At 44.2% G+C, this 21,597-nt stretch overlaps 1 protein-coding gene across 1 annotated transcript; it reads right to left on the bottom strand.

Annotated features, from left to right (window-relative positions):
* Positions 1–19,962: 19,962 nt before the first annotated feature.
* Positions 19,963–21,597, bottom strand: LOC147489444 (putative aspartyl protease At4g16563). The gene has a single exon (XM_086573497.1). It carries the CDS (start codon positions 21,505–21,507, stop codon positions 20,122–20,124), a length of 1,386 nt encoding a protein of 461 aa, XP_086429623.1. The 5' UTR covers positions 21,508–21,597; the 3' UTR covers positions 19,963–20,121.

Genomic DNA, 21,597 nt, shown 5'->3' with positions numbered 1-21,597 from the left:
TCCATAATTATTCCCTCTCCTCCCCATACCTCCATAGCCATTAAGACAAAAGGGCTTCATTCATACATTTGACATACTTGCAACCTAGCCCCCCTTCCTCTTTATCAAGACAAAGTCTATCCCACTTAACCCAATGTATTTTCGTCATCTCACTACTACTTCCCCAAATGAACCTTCTAAACTCCATCTCGATTTCATTGACCACACCTTCGGGTATTGGAGAAAGAAAGTAGTTAGGGATTTGACTAAGTGTTGATTTGAGCAAAGTCAATCTCAGCTCCTTTCGACAATAGTTTTGCCTTCCACCCTTCTTGTTAGACACTTTCTTGAGCACCTTGACCCATATATATTTAGACTTACTTTTTGCCCCCAATGGTAAACCCAAATAATTAGACGGGCAAATGATCCACTTCACACCCCAAAGCACTAGCTATTTGATTCAAGTTCTCTACTTCCCCCACCATACACTTTAGGCTTGGTCAAATTAATTTTCAATCCCGATGCCATCTCAAACCACCATAGAAGATGTTTTAGTGCTCTTGTTCCTTTCCAATCGATGCCCCATGAAGAACATTGTGTCATCCGCAAATTGTAAATGAGAGATTGCCAAGGCATCTTCTCTTGGAGCCACTTTAAAACCATCAAGTATTCCGGTCTCAATCAACCTAGAAGTCATCTTGCTAAGCACCTCGGTTACCAAGATAAAGAGAAATGGAGATAACAAATCACCTTGTCTAACACCTCTTGAGCTTCTAAATAAACCTTTAGGAGATCCATTAATTAGAATAGAAAACCGAGCCATCTCCACTTTGTACCAAAACCCGATGCCATCTCCACTTTGTACCAAAACCCGATTTCTCCACTTTGTACTCAATCCCGATGCCATCTCCACTTTGTACCAAAACCCATCTTCTTCACTTTGTACCAAAACCCATCTTCTCCATCACATAGTCATTAGTCAAGAGAGCTCCATAATACATGGTCATAAGCTTTCATCATATCCACTTTCACCATCACCCCTCCATTCCGTTCCTTCATCTTAGAATCAATTATCTCGTTGGCAATGGAATGAGACAATCAAGAATTTGCCTTCCTTTCACAAAGGCATTTTGGTATTGTGAGATAATGGAGCCTATAACACTCTTCATTCTAGTAGCATGGACCTTGGCAATGATTTTGTACATAGACCCCAACAAGCTAATCGGCCAAAAATCCTTCATATTGTCCTCCCCATCCACCTTTGGAATCATTGTAATAAAAGTACTATTTCTTTGTATCCAATCATCCCAGAGCAAAATGCTAATGGGTCTAGGTAATAACAATGTTTGGAAGTCAAAGAGGAATAATCTTCATGAAATGTTTTCAAAATCGACCAAACATCCATATACATCTCTCGCCCTCGATAATCCAGGATGTACATAAAACAATCGAAACTTCAAGATACCTAAGTCAGATTGACACGGATACATGTGTCGGTGTTTGACACGGACACGGACATGGAGTGTCCGACATGGCGACCTATATAAGTAGTACAACAGGGACACAACTAAATAAAAAGAAAAACTATTACTATTCTTTGGATAGACCACTAATTCTTGGGCTCAAGACCTTACAAAGTGCTTCCTTAGAAATAATTAACTATAAAAGCAAAATTTTACCAAAGATTTGTAATCATGTTAATATGTTATTTTCTTAATCTTTTAAGGTATAGAAGAAATTGTACTTTGAAATCGTAAAGTACAATGTGTCCATGTGTCCGACAGGGGATTATTCTAAGAATATGAAGTATCCATGTTACTAAACAAGATACTATATAATAGAAATAATGGCTTAGTGCATTCTAACAGTGAAACCCTAGACCCGTAAATAACAACTAGCGAGTAGAAATCCAAGACCAAGCTAAATATATTTCAACATAACCAATAAGAAGTAGAAGTAAAATGAACTAACCAACTGAAATGATCAATGGAATCTCTCTGGGTGTCGTACTATGGATTTAATGCTCCCGCACACTTCCCCGAGAAAGCACCCTAACAATTTGCCTGTAATAAAAGAGAATGATTAGTCTATTTGGTTGTCATGTTCCTACCAAAGAAGTCCACAGGCTCATCCAATCACCAGCATGATCTCAGTTGAGTTTAAATCTAAATTCATCACAATAATATCTATTACAAAACCAGATAAATAGCTCCAATGTCTGCAATAACAATAATGGGCTTCAGGCCTCGCCTAAACTATTACTTCAGGAGCTCTTCCTAATATGATTTTTTCTTCCAGGCTGTAGGAAACATTTGTATCACTTTAGTCTCAAAGGACAAGAACCATTGCTTTTCTTTGTAGTAAAGAAAGAATTTTAAGTTACAATCACACAGAAGTGCAATTTCTTTTCTTTTCTTACATCGACATGACAGTCTCAAGTCAAATTAGATTTTTAAACCACCCATTAGGACATATTCCCAGTGAAGATAACCGAAAAAATTGACCGGGCCGTTTTGGATATTTTCATTCCAATTATACCATATACTAGACTTACTACTTGCGGTCTTAAAAGAGAATGAGGCAAAGACTCACGGAGACAGGCTTGAGGGCGTCCCTATGCTTGTTGTGAATATTTGACGGTTATTGCATATTTCTGGACTAGATACACGAGTGTTTATCAAGGAAAATTAGCATTTAACAGTTTTGATTTGCAACTAAATTGCCAATCACATGTTTTAAAATTAAAAGTAGATATAAAAGTGTAAAATGACAAAAATTAAAAGTAGGTGCAAAACTGGATGAAAAACATGGACCCATTTCACACCTCAAAAGACTGCAACCACCGCTAAGAAGATCATGACAATCATCAAGACTATTTTGGTGTGTATGTCCACCTGTTCAGTCTCATATCCAAACCATTTGCATAACAACGATTTTTATTTTTTTTTCGAAGGTGGCAAACAAAGGGTATAACAGCTTGTAAAACACATGATAAACAAATCATAATGATATAGATTAACAAATCATATACTAAACCTGAAATCGTTGAATTCAGATACGTTTAAATGGTACTCCAAGTCCATATCAAATTCAAACTGTGCCCAGTTATATCTCTATCTGTACCTGTGTCGCACATAATCAAACTCCAGGTACTGTGATGAATCCTCGGTTGATGAATAGTTTAGCATTTCACCAAGTGATATTAGCCTATGTTGCTTACAACCACCTATTTCTAGCTTCAGATGCTGTGTGGTATGTAATGTATCTTTCCACGGTATACAAGCAGCTACAGAGTGGCCATGTTCTGTAGCGTGGAGATTTCCACTTTTCTGATCATACCAGACCAAATTATTTTCGCTCAAAATTGTAGCAGCAGCATGAATCTACAAACATTCAAATTAAGAACAAGATAAGAGGACATCATTCACCACCTATAACATTAATGTTAACAGTAGTAAAAAAAAGTACTGATTTAGAACTAAACAGGTTTAGCATGTTTAGGGTCACATTTGTAGAAAACTCAAATACAAAGCAACATTTCACCCGCACCAGAGGTTGAAACTTGCATATTCTCTCCACCAAATGGTCTTCAGTAAACTGGTTATAGTAAATCACAAATGAAGACTCATACACGTAGTCTTTCACAATGTTTTTATGCTATTACCCACCGAGTAGCTTTTTCATTTCTTCCAAATCACACAGAACAAAAAGAAATCTAAAACAAACTAACTTGGTGTCTTTCTTTTTAAACCACCTCTAAAGCTAAGAACACATAGGGGCATTACTTTAACACACAAACTCATGACTGTTACTCTTTTCCCCATAAATTCGGATGATTCAGTTGATTCTGAAATTTCTCCCCATGGTACATATGGTCTCGAATAACTGCGAAAAAACAGTCCACACTTCTCCAAATTGGTAACTACATTTGATGAGTGTAGAAGTGTCAGATATGATTTTTTTTCTTCTTTTTGATGGAGATGTTTCATTTAGTTAAGAGATCATCGCCCAAAACATTAGCCTAGTTTAAATTTCTAAAAGCACAAACAATAAAGAGTTTGTAAGTGTCAAAGATTTAAAAGGATACTATAGGCGCGATGAAGCAATATAAAATATCTAAAAGGATACTCTAGCGTCAAATGTCAAAGTTCAAGGCAAAAGTGGGAAATGAGTGCCTGCCACACATTGATCCACCATCAACCCCATCACAACGATACAATATGAAGTATAAACTGCAACTTTAGCACTTTTCAACTTAAACTTTAGTTACCAAATCCAAAAATAATGTGATACAAAACATACAAATATACAATCATCACCGAATCATAAAATTAGGAGTTAACTAACACTAAGATTTTGCTTTTACAAATCATTGGATGCACGAGTTACAGATAAATCATCAATTTTCGCTATAACACGAAGTTTGTGGGCATGATCAATATCCAGAGACACACACACATAATAACTTCCCCAAAAGTGAAACAATGGCTGATGAGAGACAAGAAATAAAATTGCAACTTCACAAGATAATAGAATTAACAAGGTTTCCAATACCAAGTTTTAATCCACTGTTGATAGGGACAAAAACCAGACCATTGGTTGAAATTTCATTGTGCACATAGGGTAAAAGATAACTCAACTGTAAGAACAAACTGGAACTGTTCAATACATAAAACATGAAATAGTGCAAAGAAGTTTGACTGAGAAAATATAGGACAAGACAGTAATTCAATGTACTAGATTAAAACTTTGAAGCTTACCAGATTCAACTTATTCGATAGAATGTCACCAATCAGAGTCGGATTCCTGGACTTAAGCTCAAAGAGATGCCTACACATGCGAGTACACCAGTATGTGTTGCCAACCCAGTGGCACACTTCTCCAACATTAGAGCAATCTCTGAATTCAAGCTAAGTGATATGGCAAAAAATAGTACACCAAAAATTATTCACGAGCAAAAAATAGTACACCAGCTGATTGTGATTAGTCAAGATTATTCCTACTCCACAGGTGTCGTGCTAGGGCCAAGCATCTGCAAAACATCCAATTTGATTGTAACTTTGTGTACTCTTTATGAGCTCGTAACAATTTGGCAGTCCTCAATTGCCATTCCGTCGTGATGAAAAGCAAATCCATGTGACAAAAGGTTACCATGAGAGTGAGCAACCAAGTTTGTTGTTCTGACCGTTTTGGAATGGACAAATATAAGGACCTGATGCTCTCCAGCTTCACATAACAATGTTCATCCAATAACTGAAATCTCTCAAATATATTGCTGAGCAAGTTGGCAGGGCATGTATCTGTTGTCAAAATATAACAGTCCCACCGACGGACAAACCTGCAGAAATGAGGTTACATATTCACAATCACGCTTTGGGACCAACCGTATGTGCTCTTTTAAGGTCTGATTTCGTTTAACTGTTCTACCAAGTACCAACAATAGCTTCAACTATGTAAAGGGGCGTTTTAGCTTTCTCCTGATTACTGTAGAGGAGAACGAGATGGGTTTGGACTTTGAATGGGACCGAGGTCGCCAATTGTGACCGCCTACGATATTATCTTCGTTTTTTCTTTTTGTTGGGGAGAAGAATCGGGTCCGGCGTAGTTCCAATAGATGGTATTTATAGGATTAAAGGGGTGGAGATCCTTCGACACGCGTACCCTTTGTATACAAATGTAGGGTAGAGATCGTGAATGAGTCTTTGGAGTGGTTTTGGTGTGAGTCATACTTTCGATTGGGAGTTGGCGCTGGTAGTCCCTATTTCGGTGGTGGGAAATGCAAATAAGATTTTGGCAATGATTACATCCGGTGGGCGCGCGTTAAATCTCGGCCAAGTGTTAAATCTTGAAGTATCTTCGTTCGTTACCACCTACTTGTGAAGGAGTAAACTCGAAGATCGGTCTTGGAGGTCGATCGTTGAGGTCGCCAGCATGCTTCGTCGCAAAAACACACCTACTTGTAAGGAGTTGCTCACGATCGGTCTTGGAGGTCGATGCGTTGAGGTTAATAGGTTTCATCGCAATGTTCCTTAGTGGGGATATTGCTCCCCACCGACCCTCCGATAGAATGGTACAGGGTTCGTGGCGAAGTATGGCGAGAAGACGCTTACACTTGGGTGAAGCATGGCGAGCTATGGAGATCGCTCATTTTGGGATGCGGAGTTGGAAAAGGCGGGGAAAGAAATTTTTGTGTTGCGGCACGCGTGATGTAATCATAGCGGTTGGAAAGGAATCGTGTCCCGCCGGTATTCGGAAGTCGGAAAAAGATCAAATGGACACGTGTGTGGGCTATATCATAGCGTAATCATAACTTCTTAGGAACCTGAACGGCGGTTGTGCAAAATCAAAATTGAGGCAACCAAAAAGGCATTTCGGGTTTCTTCTTCCGCAAAACGCAAGCGAGGGCTTTGCGGTGAGTGCTTACGCTCTTTGTTTTGCTTTTCATTTTCGCTTTGCTTTCTTCGTTCGATAGGGTTTTATTAAGTTGGTAGGTCGGTGTTAGGTTATAGGGTTTAGGGTTTGGTGATTCGAGAATAAGGTGATATTACAATGTCGGATTCGATGACACTCGTTCGGAAGAGGTGCGGGAGGTTTCAACGAGTTGTGGAGAGTATGAAGAAGAGGATGAGGATTAGTTGGCGGTGATGATCGGACTGTAGTGGAAGAAGAAGTTAGGGTAGAGGAGGTTAATAGCCGATCGGGTCGGAGGATGAGGTGGCTGGCTAATGCGTGCAGTCGAGGAGGGATGAGCGCCCGGCGTGACCCACCCCCAAGAGCAAAATCGTGAGTACCCCGGCTTCGTTTCACGAGCTGGCGAAAGCGTATGGGATTAATGTGCGACACGGAAATATCTGAACCTAGGTTGAGTGAAAATGTTAAGTAGTGAGGGGTACAAGCCTCCCGAATGGTGGAGTAATCATATGTGAAGGTCGGTGAGGCGTTCATGCATTCTACCGCTCGAAATTAGTTTGTGACTTCTTGAGTATTGTGGGAAGTCTCCATGTCGGTTCGTTGGCAACACACGCGACTATTTAAGGTGTTCAATCTGTTAAATCACGGTGGGGAATTCCACATAGGTGTGTAATCGACATAATAGAGCATTACGTAATGAGGCGGATTACGGTAATCGAACTTTAGCTTGCAAACCATGCCGACGCGTTACTGGCGTGCTTGATGGTGTAAGCAATGAGGCTGGGCGAGGAGGCCGTTGTTGCTAGTGGGCAACTCTTGTGCTAGTGGATGTAGGTTCGCGAACTAGGATGTGTAGTCTAGCCGGTGGGTAGGATTGTCTTCCTCTTGTTGTTGTTTTAGTGGGTGAGCCACTTTGCTCTTCTAAACCGGTTCATCTCTTTGTTTTGTTTTGCGGATATTCTGTCTTGGGACTCGAACCCGATCGTGGGGAGATAGAAAGGTTCGCACGGTTGAGTCGAGAACAAAAGCGAGCTAAGCTTCGAGTTTGCTCATTTCTTTGAGGAAAAAGGAGGAGTCTTTGCGATCCCGAGAAGAAGGAAGGTGCAAAAGGAGCGAGCTCTAAGTCGACGAAGCGAAGGGGTGATGGAGAAGCGTACAAGTGATCGATAACACGGGAGGACCGAGACCGGGCGGGCGTGTCTCTGGCGTCTGTTGTGGAGGCTGCGGGCCGGTAGCTCGAGCTTTTATCCCGGGATGACCATTGATGCTCCCGTGGAGTTGGAGGCTCAGAGTTTTATTTGCTCCTCCCGGGTAGGTCGGAGAAGAGGAGAGATGAAGTGGCGAGCGAGAGGAGCTCGAATGGCTAAAGTGATGCGACATGCATGCCAGGGGAGGTTCGAGTGGAGGAGGTGGTGCTAGCGGTGAAGCGTCGAATCCGGCGCGTCTGGCGAGTCATGGACTTAGCCACCTTCGGTCGCGGGATCTAGTCCGCCTCGACAAGGGCGGGAACCCGATCCGCTAGTGAAAGCGAAAGGCTCCCCGTAGCGAAAGTGGAAAAAGCGGTTGTGGTGGCGATGGAGCTGGAGGCTCAATTTGTTATTACTGGACGAACCGCGGAGGGCGGCTATAAAAGCGCACGCACCGCGGCTTAGTTCGAGTAAAGGTAGCGGCTTTGTTCTTTGGAAACGGTCGCCTGGATGGGAACCGCAAAAGGAACTGGATGAGAAGGGGGGCTAAGCGGATACCATACGTCGGATGGAAATCAGCAATGTATCCGTGCGTTAGAATTATCGTCCGTTAGTATAGCATGTTAACCTCTGTTACGTTGCTTTGATCTGTTTGCGTGTGTGTGCATTGTGGCGGCTTGTCACCGGTTCCAAAAGTTGAAAGAGATTGCGCGCAGATTATTTGAAAGCAGATAGAGTCTCATCTTTGAAGTTGGTGGAAAGAGCTGAAAACGTCTTGCGGGACGCGCCAAGATGGAGCCGTGATGAGCTCGAGGGTCGGAAGAAGGCACATGAAGCTCGACTTTGTCGAAGATCTTTGAAAAGACACCGGAAATTTGAAGATCTGAAGCGAAGTTAGAAGGAGGCGGAAGGTAGCGTTAAGTCGCATACTTATGGAAATGGGAGGCTGAGCGATTATACCCCTCGCCTTTAAAGAAGAAAATTGCTTTCGGGGCGCTACTAAAAGTCTGACGATCTGGATCTTGACTCACGGATCTGGAAATGGATTACAAAGCTTTGAAGGAGGAACATGCACGCCTGCGCCCCCCCGTTACCGATGGAACAGTCACGAGGAGAGGCGTCGGTGGGCGATTAGGTCTTCCTTGATCATACCGAAAACCGTGGTGTCCGGCCGAACTTTACACGATCTTGTTGATGAGTTTAGAACCGGGCGGGATATCGATCGAAGTGGAGGGAAGGTCTGCCGCGAGGTTGATGAAGCGTTTGAGCTGGCGAATCGATTGTGGTGCCCATGGTGCCATGGAGGCGAATTTATTTTGTTTTGTTTCTTTCTCGGCTTATATCTTTGTGATACAATAGAACGGGTTTCACAGGGTAACACAGGCGATTCGTTTTTCTTGTGTTGTTATACTATACTCTTGAGCAAAAGGCTGGTACCCGTGCTAATTCGGGGTAACCATGCGATGTTACTATTTGTGTAGCGGGTTGGATTTTTACGAGTAGTCTCCAAAGAACTCGGCTAAACAACGATCTTTATGAGAAAACCGGTAAACCAGAGTCGTTCCTTGTTTTCATCGCGGTCTTTGGCTATTTTTTTTGCTTTGTGTGCTTGACTTCGTTTGCTTGATCATAGGCTGATTGTGATTAGATGCGCGCAACGAGCGTGGTAGATGCGTTCGCGGTGACCACTTAGCCTGGCGATGAGTGGTAAGCGTGGATGAAATCTATTGTTGGGTTATACCGCGAGGCGTTGTTCGAATGCGATTTATTCAAGTCTTTTGCAACCCGAAGTGTTTCTTCACGTCGTGAATACGTGTAGGGAAGCGAGGGTTCGAGGGGACATAATGATGGCGGGCAGATGGCGTTTGGCGTCTCAAGGCAATTATGAGGCTCTAGGAAAAACGTTTCCTAAGGAATATAAACGGTTCTTTACATACCATCAAGGTATTTGGCCATCGTTGAGTCTGCTTTGCTCTTCTTCTTTCTAACCCTATCGCCGTGCTCTTGCTTTCTCTTCTTGCTTCTTCACCAGTGCGTGGTTTCTTCTTTGTAAATGTTATTCCGTTTGAGTAATACCTAGAGTAAGTGTTAACCGAAGCCGTAACTTTCTTTGCTAGGTTAGGATGGCTAGATGTCGGCGTCGTGCGTTTGTGAGAAAGCGTCGCCCACTATCAATGGAGGAAATGGAGTTTGAGCCTCATGTTCATGGCGATCGGGGGAAGAGAAAGGTTGCAGATGGAGAAACGAAGGGTCATAAACGACCGAGGAGAGATAGTCGCCCTGCTGGCGGCATTGTATTCAGTCGCCACGTAATGGGTGAAACTCTTGGTCGTTTGGTGAACGCGAGTTGGGGCAAAGATCGCCCGATTCTGGTGAGTTCGGCCCCGCCATGTAAGGATGTGGGGAGCGAATTCTACTACCTGGGGAAGACGGGGAAGAAGCGGATGGTGAAACGCTCGGACTGTAGCTTCCACTCGGCTCCCATAGCGACTAGCGTTCTGAAGGGGATTGTGCTAGATGGTGATAAAGCAGAGGTTGAGGACGAGGACATGGGGACACTACTGGGGACGATGGATATGGCCGCTTGTTTGGTGAGTTCCTGATAGCTTAAGCTGTTGTACCGACTTCGATTGGAGTCCGTGGTCTAAAGCGTGTTCATGCGGTTTCTTGCGGGGTATGATAAAAGCGAAAAGATCTTTGTCGCGGCGTTCTGAGACTAGTGGTAACCCGCACGTGGAGCTGGGGTTGATGCGAGCTGCGTGGGGGGTGGACAAGAAGAAACTAGAAGTGATGTCCACCAAGTACGAGCGTAACTCTTGAAACGGTATCTTGGTGACGGATATGACGAAATGGAAAGGGAATTGGCGGTTGTATTTGATCGCTTATCTCGCGAAGAAATGTCGGAAGGTGGCGCTGAAGCGAAGAAGAATATCTCTTGAAGCATGTATCGCCTATGCCGCTGCCGGAAAAAGTATGACACGACGAGGAAAACGATTCTTTCGAGGAAGAAAAGCTGAAATCGTGTGATCTTTGAGGTCATTTCGGCATCTTTGCCGACTAGCGACCGACCGGAAGACAAGCATGTCATTCTTCGAGAATTGATAAGGTGATCGTCATCGACTCTGTAGTCTTAAGTTGTGAGTGTAGTCTACATTTCTCTCTCTTATCACGAGAGCAAACAATAGAGTTGTGTTTTCGGCTTGCACGAAAGCGATTCGCCTTTTGGAGGAGGACCGGTTTCCACCAAAGCCAGCGGTTCTATACTTTGTTTATTTTGTATGAGGCGCCGATCTGGATTTTACGGGTAATCCCGGCCAGATCGGTGGGCATATCTATTGCAATGCTTGATCGAATATTGTTATTGGGTTGTGTTTCGCATGCATGTTATGTGTTACGTGTATGATGCATGTAACTGCGATAGGCGAGTGTTTGCTTTCGTGGAGAGTTCTCGTTTAGTCGATCCTAGAAATATAGGTCCTCGGCGTTAGGAGAATATGCGCTTTCGTTTTAGTTTAGTCGATCCTAGAAATATAGGTCCTCGGCGTTACAAAATTGGAGAGGCTAAGTAGCAATTAATCCTGTGTAGCTCGTGAGAATTTTCCCCTCAGCGCTTTCGTTGATTGGCGTTCTCGCTTTAGTCGATCCTAGAAATATAGGTCCTCGGCGTTACAAGAATTGGAGAGGCTATGTAGCTGTGAGCTCAACATGCGAAAGCTTTTTAGTCGATCCTAGAAATATAGGTCCTCGACGTTACAAGAATTGGAGAGGCTATGACTCTTGCTCCCCGAGAAAATGCGCTTTCGGCGTTCTCGCTTTAGTCGATCCTAGAAATATAGGTCCTCGGCGTTACAAGAATTGGAAGTTACAAATCGCTTTCGGTGAGGAGAGGATCCTAGAAATATAAGTAGCTATGTAGCCTCGTGAGCTCACGAGACAAGAATTGGAGAGGCTATGTAGCGCGAGCTCTCGGTGAGGCGTTCTCTTTAGTCGATCCTAGAAATATAGGTCCTCGGCGTTACAAAATTGGAGAGGCTATGTAGCCCGTGAGCTAAGTCTTTCACAGGCGTTCTCGCTTTAGTCGATCCTAGAAATATAGGTCCTCGGCGTTACAAGAATTGGAGAGGCTATGCGCAGCGTGAGCTCGAAGGCGTTCTGCTTTCGGTGAAGGCGTTCGCTTTAGTCGATCCTAGAAATATAGGTTCTCGGCGTTACAAGAATTGGAGAGAGGCTAAGTAGCTTTCGTGGTAGTCGATCCTAGAAATATAGGTCCTCGGCGTTACAAGAATTGGAGAGGCTACAATTAAATGGAGTAGATAGTATCGGTCGGCACAAAAACTTTCTTACATTAATGTGAACAAAAGATTTACAACATGAATGGCGCTTCTTGATAAAATTTCTTTAGTAAATAGGTATTCCAAGGTCGAGGCAACATCTTCCCTCTTGGGTTTTGATCCAATATGCTCCATTGCCTACGACGCGCTCCACAATGTAGGGACCTTCCCATGTGGGTGCTAACTTGGAGGCGTCTTGCGTCTTTTTCAGCACTAGGTCGCCAGGCTGAAAAGACCTAGGATGAACTCGCTTATTGTAGGAGTTCTTCAGAGTTTGCTGATAAGATGCGACTCTGACGGCAGCTAAGTCTCGCTTTTCTTCCAACAAGTCGACGTCTCGTGATAACACGGAGTCGTTATGCCTGACTCGACAAGTGCTGATCGAGTTGTAGTGACGGTCAGCTCGGTGGGAATTATGGCTTCGTGCCATAACATAAGGAGAATGGCGACTTCACCCGTCTTGGAGCGAAAGGCGTAGTGCGGTGAGCCCATAGAATGTTTTCAACCGGTTTTGGCCATTGGCTCTTATTCTTTTCAATCTTTTTCTTCAAATTTTCCAAGATTGCTTTGTTCGGCTTACGCTTGGCCATTACTCGAAATGTCTTTAGCGGAGTAGAGAAACGCGTGAATGATCTTCCACTTGGCTAGAAACTCTTTAAGCTATTTCGCCTTTGAATTGAGGCCCATTGTCCATTACTAGTGTATGTAGCAAACCAAATCTAGTGATGATGTGAGTCGGATGAAGTTTCTAACATGTGACTCTTTGGCGTGTGCTAGAGGAATGGCCTCGACCCACTTGGTGAAATAGTCGGTCGCGCGGCTAGGACAAATCGGAAGCCCGTACTCTTACGTGGGATGAATGGTCCCATGATGTCCATGCCCCACATGTGAAATAGCCCGCGGGCTCGCTATCTTGTCGGTTCGCGGCGGGTTGGATGATATTGTGGCGAGCGTTTGGCATTTGAGACATTTGAGGGCGTATGCTTTAGCATCGATCGCATCGGGGCCAAAATATCCTTGAGAGATGGCCTTGTGAGCTAATGGCGGCGCCCGGCGATTTCCACATTCTCGCCGTGGATTTACGCAAAAATCAATTGACCACGATGCAGGGTAATGCATCGTAAGTGTGGGCCACCGGTAGATTTCTGAATAGCTTGTTTTGGACTAAACAATAACGCCGAGCTTGATAAGAGACCTGCTTTAGCCTTGGTACGCTCCTCGGGGGCGTCTTGCGTCTTGAATATAATCGATGATGGGCTGCATCCATGTTTGGCTCAACCGACCGAGAGGAAATAGGTAAACTTATCATCAAGGTGTGGTCGACTTGGTATGCGGTCGGTCGGCGACTTCTATGAGAACTTGTCGGGAACGCATTTCGAGTGCAGGTAGCCAAATAAGCTAAAGCTGTCGGCGTGGCGGTTCTCCTCCACGCAAAGAAATGATGTATGTGTACCGCTTAAAAGAAGGCAATAAGCGATGAACGGACACGAAGATACTTGGAAAGGTTACCCGTGGGTAGTGTACTCTTTTTTGCAACTGGCGACGACCGACCGGTTCGAAGTCACTAAAGACTTGGAGCTCTTCGACACCGAAACTGCGCCATATCCTTAGTCCCCTAATTAAGCTTCATTACTCCGGCTTCATTGTTGGAAGTTGCAAAATCAATGCGGGTGACTTTTCAATCATATTTCCGTCGGAAACTAAGACGACTCGATGCCGCTTCCACGAGATTACTCGAACCATCCACAAAGAGACCACCATGGCGATTTGACTCCGTTTTTGTGTCAGGGAGCTCGGTTTCTTGTTCCCGGTTAGGGTCCTCGACCGGGAATCTGCTAGGAAATCGGCGACGACGACCTTTCACGAAAGTCGCGGGGGCGAACTCTATGTGGTGTTCTCCGAGTTCTTCTTGAAACCGCCATTCGAGTAGTCTTGTTTTCTTTGTGAAGGACTTTCTTCAATGGAAGGTCGGTAAGAACTTTGATTTGATGTGCTTGAAAGTGCGGCTGAACTTCGTCGCGGAATCTGACAAAGCAAGTACGGCTCGTTCGGGAAGGAATAATTCTTTTTAATTTGGCGTGAGTGTCTTACTCGTGAAGTAGATCGGCTTCTCTGAATTGTTCTCCTCTTTAAAGAACTGAAATGATGGCGAAATCGGAGAAATGGCGGATAAAGCCCCGTGTCTCTCCATATATTGGTTTGGCTAAGGCGGGGGCGTGGTGAGATACTCTTTGAGAGTAGCGAATGCATGATGACATTGATCGCTCCATGAAAACGGCTCGCCTTTTTGAGGAGCTGCGGAACGATCTACACTTATCGAGGCCCTTGATATGAACCGGTTGGCGCGCGCGACCATTCCCCGAACAATTTATGTATTTGTTTCTTTGTCGTGGATCGGGCATATCTAAAACGCTTCGGATCACAGTCGATTTTGCCTCGATCCTGCTGCGACACACTGATACCCTAAAACTTGCTCTGGATGCCCCAAAGAGGCATTTTTCCGGGTTCAACTTCATGCCCGTCTGGCGTAGTCACGGAGAACGCTTGTTCGAGGTGGGTGAGGTGATCACCGGCTTTTTGCTTTTGACCACCATGTCGTCAATGTAGACCTCCATGGTGTCTCCTAACATGTCTTGGAACATATCGGTGACCCGTTGGTATGTCGCTCCGGCGTTCTTCAGACCGAATGGGAGGACGTTGTAGCAATAGATTCCTTGCTCCGTAATGAACGAAGTCTTCTCTTGATCTTCCTCGGCGAGTGGGATTTGGTTGTACCATGCGCATCCATAAAGGAGAGGAGCTCATGACCCCGAGTTTGGTCGATAAGTTGGTCAATCGAGGGCAAGGAAAAGCTATCTTTTGGCGTGGCCTGATTGACATTTGTGAAGTCGACACATAGGCGAACTGTGCCATTCTTTTTGGGGACGGCGACAATATTTGCAATCCACTCGGGGTAATCTACCTTTCTGATGAAACCGACTTGCTTGAGTTTTTCGACCTCGTCGTTGATGGCTTTTTGAAAGCGCAGGGATAGTCGACGAGGTCGTTGTCGGACTGGTCTAGCATTGGGGTTCACATTTAATTTATGGCATGCGATTTGAGGATCAACTCCGGGCACATCAATATACGACCAAGCAAAAACATCTTTATTCATAGATAAAAAATTTACAAGCTGGGTCTTTAACATGGGGTCGAGGTTGGCCCTACATATAACGAACTTGGTCGTCGGTGCCTAAGTTCACTCTTTCTTTTCTCGCCACTGGAGGTTTTACAACCGGTGGCGAAGCACTATGGCGACTCACTTCCGAGGAAGGGCGGAAACTGGCGGGTGGGACGATCGGTAATCGCTAATGGTGGGCGACTTGTTAACGCAACGCGACCAGGGGTAGCCACTTAACCGGGGGAGTGGGACACGGCTACAAACACATTGATGCGCGCGCTATTTGCTAACTGTGGCGGCCCGACATGGGGAGACGATCTCTGAAACTTTAATCGAAGGCCACCGTCGTTGGGTCAAAGCTAGAGGTCTTCGGCGGTGCATTGAGGATTCGGGGGGCGAAAAGTGCGGTATCGGCATTGGAAGAACTTCGCTTGTAAGAGCCCCCGGCGTTACGCTTGGCGGTTCGGGTTGGACTTCTGCGACTAAGTCCGTGCCATTGTGTAGGCGGAGGGATCTGTATGGTGGGGAAGCAATTCACGGCGCGTCGCGTCTGTTGATTGGATCCGGTTACAATGGTGCGCTTCAAGTTGATTGCTTAAGCTCCATCATGCCTCGAGGTCCGGGAAGCGGAGAACTTGATGTAAAGTGGGCCATGGCGGCATCCATCGATGAATCCAAATCGTCGTCAGAGGATGGCATTGTATGGCGACTTCTTTGTCGAGAACGAGAACCGAAATTATTACAGTAATCTTATCCTCTCGAGAGCCCACCGATATGGTAAGATAATGTCACCAATGGGGGACTCTGGAGCCATTGAACTGTAAAAAGGGCGATTAGATTAAACGAAACGGACTTAGGGAGGTTCATCTCTTGCATGGTGTGGTAAAATAAAATGTCACGAACTGCTGCCGAGTCGATCGGGCCAGCTGACATCGATCGGGGCGGCGATTTTGACATGAACTAACCAATCGTCATTATGAGGAAGGCGGACTTTGCTTAAGTCGGCCTCTGTGAAAAAATGATATCGCTGCTGCTGCGACTGAACCGCGCGCGAAGTCGCCTGTCAATGAAGTAAAATGATAGACTTCAAGAAGAAGCGCCAACCCGGCGTCTTTTCTCGGGAAGAGGTCACGGAATCGTCCGGAAAGGTAATCACATGAATAGTCGCGAGCATTGTCCGCGATCGGACGAGTGTTGCCTTCTCATGGCGAAACGATCACGGAACGTCCTCTTGTGAGGGGACGAGCACAATACCCCTTGCGGTGACGGTGAGGTGGAGACCGACTTCACGACCGCGACGAGCCATCAACTTGTGACCACAGTGCGCCATCGGGGAATGCTAGTGTAATGCTTTATATAACCGGCTTCCACCAAGTCTTGGAGATAATGCTTGAGCCCCGGGATGCATCGGTTTCATGGCACTTTGCTTTATGAAATGCACAAAAGGGCTTGCCAGTCGATCTGCCGGGCGCCCGATGATTGGCCGGGAAAAATGCCGCTTTAATCTTATCCGGTATGTATGTGGGGGAACGATGTCGGACGATGAATTCTCCGCTGTTATCGATCGTTACACGCAGTTCTTTGGCAAGCGACTGGCTGGCGCTTCTTGCCGGGGAAACGATCACGAGACTTGGCGACCTCGTGGTTCTCTTGTAAACCATGGAGTTTTAAAGTTTCTGCAACTTGATGTACTTGTCCACGCGAAGTAGAGCTTCGGGACGGTCTCTGGCGTTCGTTCATCAACGACGACTAGCGAGGTCGGTGTTTACTTTCGGCAAGCATTGGAAAAGGCGGTGTGGCGAAAAGATTCTTTCAAGCCACTTTCCATGCCACGCCGGTTCGGCCTTGAACCGTCCTAGGAATTCCGCGAATAGTCTCGTCCTCCTTGAGCGATAATTGAAGAAATCGAGAAATCAAGATCCTTCCTTCTTCCTTTGTGGGACGTCTTGGCTGGCGAACAAATCGATGGTGCCGTTCAAAGGTGTTTATAGAATCGGACTCGATTGAAAAAAGAACCAATCGAGAGCGCCATCTTTGAAGTTTGGGCCGGAAATAATCTACGATGGAGATAATCAAACTTCGGGAGGTATAAAAGTGCCAAACTCGAATATAGCGAGCCACATCTTGACCGGGGCATGTCTTTGCCGTCATACATGGGAAAGCGTGGCTGGATAAAGTCGTGTGGAAGATTTCTTCGAGGACCTCTGCGGTGAAAACGGAGATGCGATCGTCTTAAGCATCTTGTGCACAATGCGTGTCGAATCCTTCTTCGCAAAATGTCCGCGAATCCTTTGGGATAACTTCGTTAATCTGGCGATTAACGTCATTGATCTTTGTGCTTTCGGCTCCGTTCTTGAATTTTGTTGTTCTTGATAACTATCCACACGAGCACGTAAAGTAGCATTTTCCTCCCCGAAAGCAAGGAAATGCTCGTTAGATTATTCCTAACCGGTGGGCAAGGTTCTCAACTTGATCTTCTATGCTAACCATGCTTCGTGGGGTTTGGAGAGTTAGAGATGGATGAAGCCCGATCTAAAGTGGCTCTCCAAGAATCGTCGAAACCACGGATGGCGCTTGATGTAAAGGGCGTTTTGATCTTCTCCTAATTACAATAAGGATGAAGCGGGAAGGGTTTGGATTTTTGGATATGACCGGAATTCTGGCTGTGAAGCCGAGCGCCTTCACGTATCTTCCCTCGATTTTCCTTTTTCCGGGGAGAAAGAATCAGTCCGGCGTAGTTCCGTGGAGTGGTATTTATAGGATTAAGGAGTGGAGATCCTTGAAACCGACGTACCCTTTGTGTACAAATGTAGGGTAGAGATCGTGAATGAGTCTTTGGAGTGGTTTTGGTGTAAGTCGTCTTTCGATTGGGAGTTGGGCGGTAGTCCCTATTTCGGTGGTGGGACATACAAATAAGATTTTGGCAATGATTATATCACGGTGGGGCGTTACCCTGCAGCAAAGTGTTAAATGCTTGAGGTATCTTTGTTAAGTACCACCTACTTGTAAAGAGTCGCCGCAGAGATCGGTCTTGGAGGTCGATCGCGTTGAGGTCGCTTATGCTTCGTCTGTAATGTTCCTTAGTGGGGATATTGCTCCCCTACCGTCCCTCTTCATTAAAGTGGAGAGAAACTGCTCCAAGTTCTCTAAAGGGGCATAAAATCAAACCAAAAGGGCCTTCGCCGGGTTTGATAGGCAAGGAAACCTCTTCCTGCAAGGACAAAAACCAGGGCCTTGGTGGAACCCGTGGATGAAATCCCAATCATGTCCCTTCCGGCCGAATTGAATGGGAGTGGGTCGCGAAATGCCATCAGCTTTCAATTTGTTGAGAATGGGATCAGGGAGCCTCATGTGTTTAAATCAGGTAACATATATGTAAGAGACAAACATCATGAACATCATCATCTAACGATTCTAGCCTTTCTAGGGAGACGTGGAACCCGGCACAAAATGAAGAGCACTTAGTAGTGACATATGTCGAACGGATAAAGTGTAGGTAATTAAACCCTTTGGAATATTCCAATGCAGACATTAAGGTTTGGTTATGACTTGTTCAAGCAGCATTACTAGAAACAAGTTGATGACTCACCTCTTTGACGCCGTTACTTCGAAAAGGCTAGGTTTCACATTAGTCTGTGAGAGACTAAACAACTAGAAAAGCATTGGTGAAGGAATTTTTTCGAATATTTCGTGGTCATTTTGGTGTGTGTGGTTGTAACGTTTGAGTTTTGAAATCTAATTTAGTTAGCGGCTATTCATGATGAATTGAAGACTCAAGACATGGACGAGCCTCATTTATAAGTTTGATGATCACCGGTAACCAGTTTTGAGGACAAGGATGTGGGCATGTGGCAACTTGTAAAGACGCTGATTTGTTGAAATTATAGGTCAACAAAGCGGCGATATATGCCGAGATTTTATAAAACGGTTATATCCAATCCCATAAAACTAAACAAAAAATTAGGCTTAGGTGAAAGGTCCTAATCACCAGTTCACCACCAGGTGGACTAGCTAGCCTAGCAAAGTAGCAAGCACTTTGGACAGTCATATTTCAAAATACTTAATCATGGGCGTTAAACTTTAAACATCAAGTCCTCAAGAAATCATTGTAAAATGATGAAAGGTAATAAACTTATAAACTTTATGTCTATCTGTAGTTAGTTCCACTGTCGCAATATGATAATTATTCGGAAAAAAATGTCGATAAATTTGAAATTCATCTTAACAAATCATCAGCAAATCCCTGATTGCAGGAAAACCACGACTACAAGACAGAATGTTACCAATGTAACCTACAAAATACGTAACTATGAGTCTATGAAAGTGCCACTACAAAAGGGATACAATTGAACTAGCTTTGGTGTGCCTATTTATTCAAGCCTTCAAGTATCCACCAGATTTAAATGATTGGTCGCGAAATGACATCTGTCAATTTTGTTTTTCGATTGAGCAATCAGTAACACATTTATTTTTGCGTATCTTGACGCAGAGAACGCCATATGGTTTCCATAAAGTAGTTTTCGTTTGTTCGTGATACATGTTTTAAAACAAAAGAGTGTCATACAGTTATACCGCATTTATAAGATACAAACGCAGTCTTTCTAGTGTCGATGCATGCTAGCTTTCAGTAAGTGGGAGATTAAGTCTGTGGATGTGTGAAATCAGTTTCCTGGAGTTGGAGTCTTCGTTTCGAGTTGAAAGCATTCATGTTTTCAAAATTCTCCTTATATTTTTTCCTTTAGGTTACAGTCACATGCTCACATGTGGTGCCCAACTGCCCACACAATATACCGTTACTCCACGGAAAAGTAAAAGTAAAATTCAAAAAACATGGGAATTGAAGTGGAGAGAGCTCCAAAACGAGACATTACCAAATACACATCCAAGGCAATGATAACCGAAATTGTTTTACTCTTTTTTGATGAAATAATTGGAAAAAAAACTCAAAAGGAGTTAAAAGACTACAACAGTTCTTTTAAACAACAATATGTAAATAGCAACAGATACATTATTTACGTTCGAAATTATTAAATGAAATTCGAAATGCTGTTAACTACTTGCAAGTTTGTTGCCGAAACCCAAATCTCTTATTCTCCAAATCATACTCCACATAGAAATTCTGCATTTGAAAATTCCCCAAAATCACAGCTGGTCCACCAGATAATCCTCCACCTCCACCGACAACTCCATCAGTAATTATAGTCATGCAAGCAATACCATCACCAACTAATGAAAAATAATTAGTAACAGGTAATTCCATATCTGCCCCTCCTTTAAAATGAAAAACAAGTTTCGGAAACGAAACAGGTTTCCCACCCGATATATCATAACAAGGTCGTAACCCAGTAACGTTTTCCACGTCAGTAAGTCTTTTATAATGCGCCGTTTGTTTTTCTAACTCAGCTGCAACAGGTTCAAACACGTGTCCTTCCATGAAAGTGAATGTAGAACCAGAGTCCACTATAGCACCACCGTTACCAGCTCTTTGCGATAATTTACTGTATGGAATCTTAACTGTTTTATCACCAACAGTAATTTTCCTCAAACCAACATAGTAATAAACCGAGAAAGCAGGTCTACCAGTCACCGGGTTTTTAACAAATGGAGTGTAACTAACGCCGTTAGTTTTCGAATCGCCGTTATTCAACTCACCATCTAAAACCAACGAGCTACTCTGAGTCGAATCGTCAAATCGGTGGGAAAGTAAGCAGTAAGAGAATTTACTCAGACCCAGTTGACTCGGTAACGAAGCCGAACCGCGACCAAACCCAGCGATTCCAGCAGGCGAATGCGAGGCGAAAAGCGAGCACCCGACCGCGAAGTTTGGTACCTTCCTCGACACCAAATCGAGCGTCTCTGACAAAAGAATTCCACCTGTTGATGCTGAACCATATATGATTATATAAGGTGGGCAAATCTGTGAACAAATTGTTGAATTGGGTTCACAATCTTTACACCTTGATTCGACGACATTGGTGGTGTGAATCCAACTACATTTTGGATTTTTACATCCAATGATTTTAGTAGAAGAGGAGAGCTTTGGAATAAATGTTGGGATTTGAGTGTTAGTGGAAGAAGTACAGTTTCTGCAAATGTAACGATGGGTACATGGAACCCAGACTAATTCACTACCAGTGTCGAATATAAGAGGAATTGTTTGAGGGGGTGTACCAAAACTTAGTGAAACTGAGTAAGCACCATAACTATGTGGAGAAAGGGGGGTTGTGGAAATGTTAGTGGTCTGTGGATTTTTTAAGTGTTTGGCTCTTGTAAGAGATGCAGCTGTTAAGTGAGTGAGTTTTTGGAATGGATCTGAAAATGGGGAATTGATCAAGTGGCTTAGAGATAGTGTAATGGGGGTGGGTGAAGATGAAGATGGAGAAATGAGGAAGAAGAAAAAAGGAAGGAAGATGAGATAAGATGAAGAAGAAGAAGGCATGGTTTTCTGTGTTTACAGAGAAGAGAAGAGTAGTTTCAGTACTTAATCTTATAGTAGTAATAACTTTTCGCATGTGACTTTGAGAGAAGA

Source organism: Coptis chinensis, chromosome 7 (genome assembly GCF_015680905.1).
Source record: "Coptis chinensis isolate HL-2020 chromosome 7, ASM1568090v1, whole genome shotgun sequence".
In the NCBI taxonomy this organism is placed as follows: domain Eukaryota; kingdom Viridiplantae; phylum Streptophyta; class Magnoliopsida; order Ranunculales; family Ranunculaceae; genus Coptis; species Coptis chinensis.
Note: the sequence above shows the minus strand (reverse complement) of the source record. Positions and strands in the feature narration are given on the sequence as shown.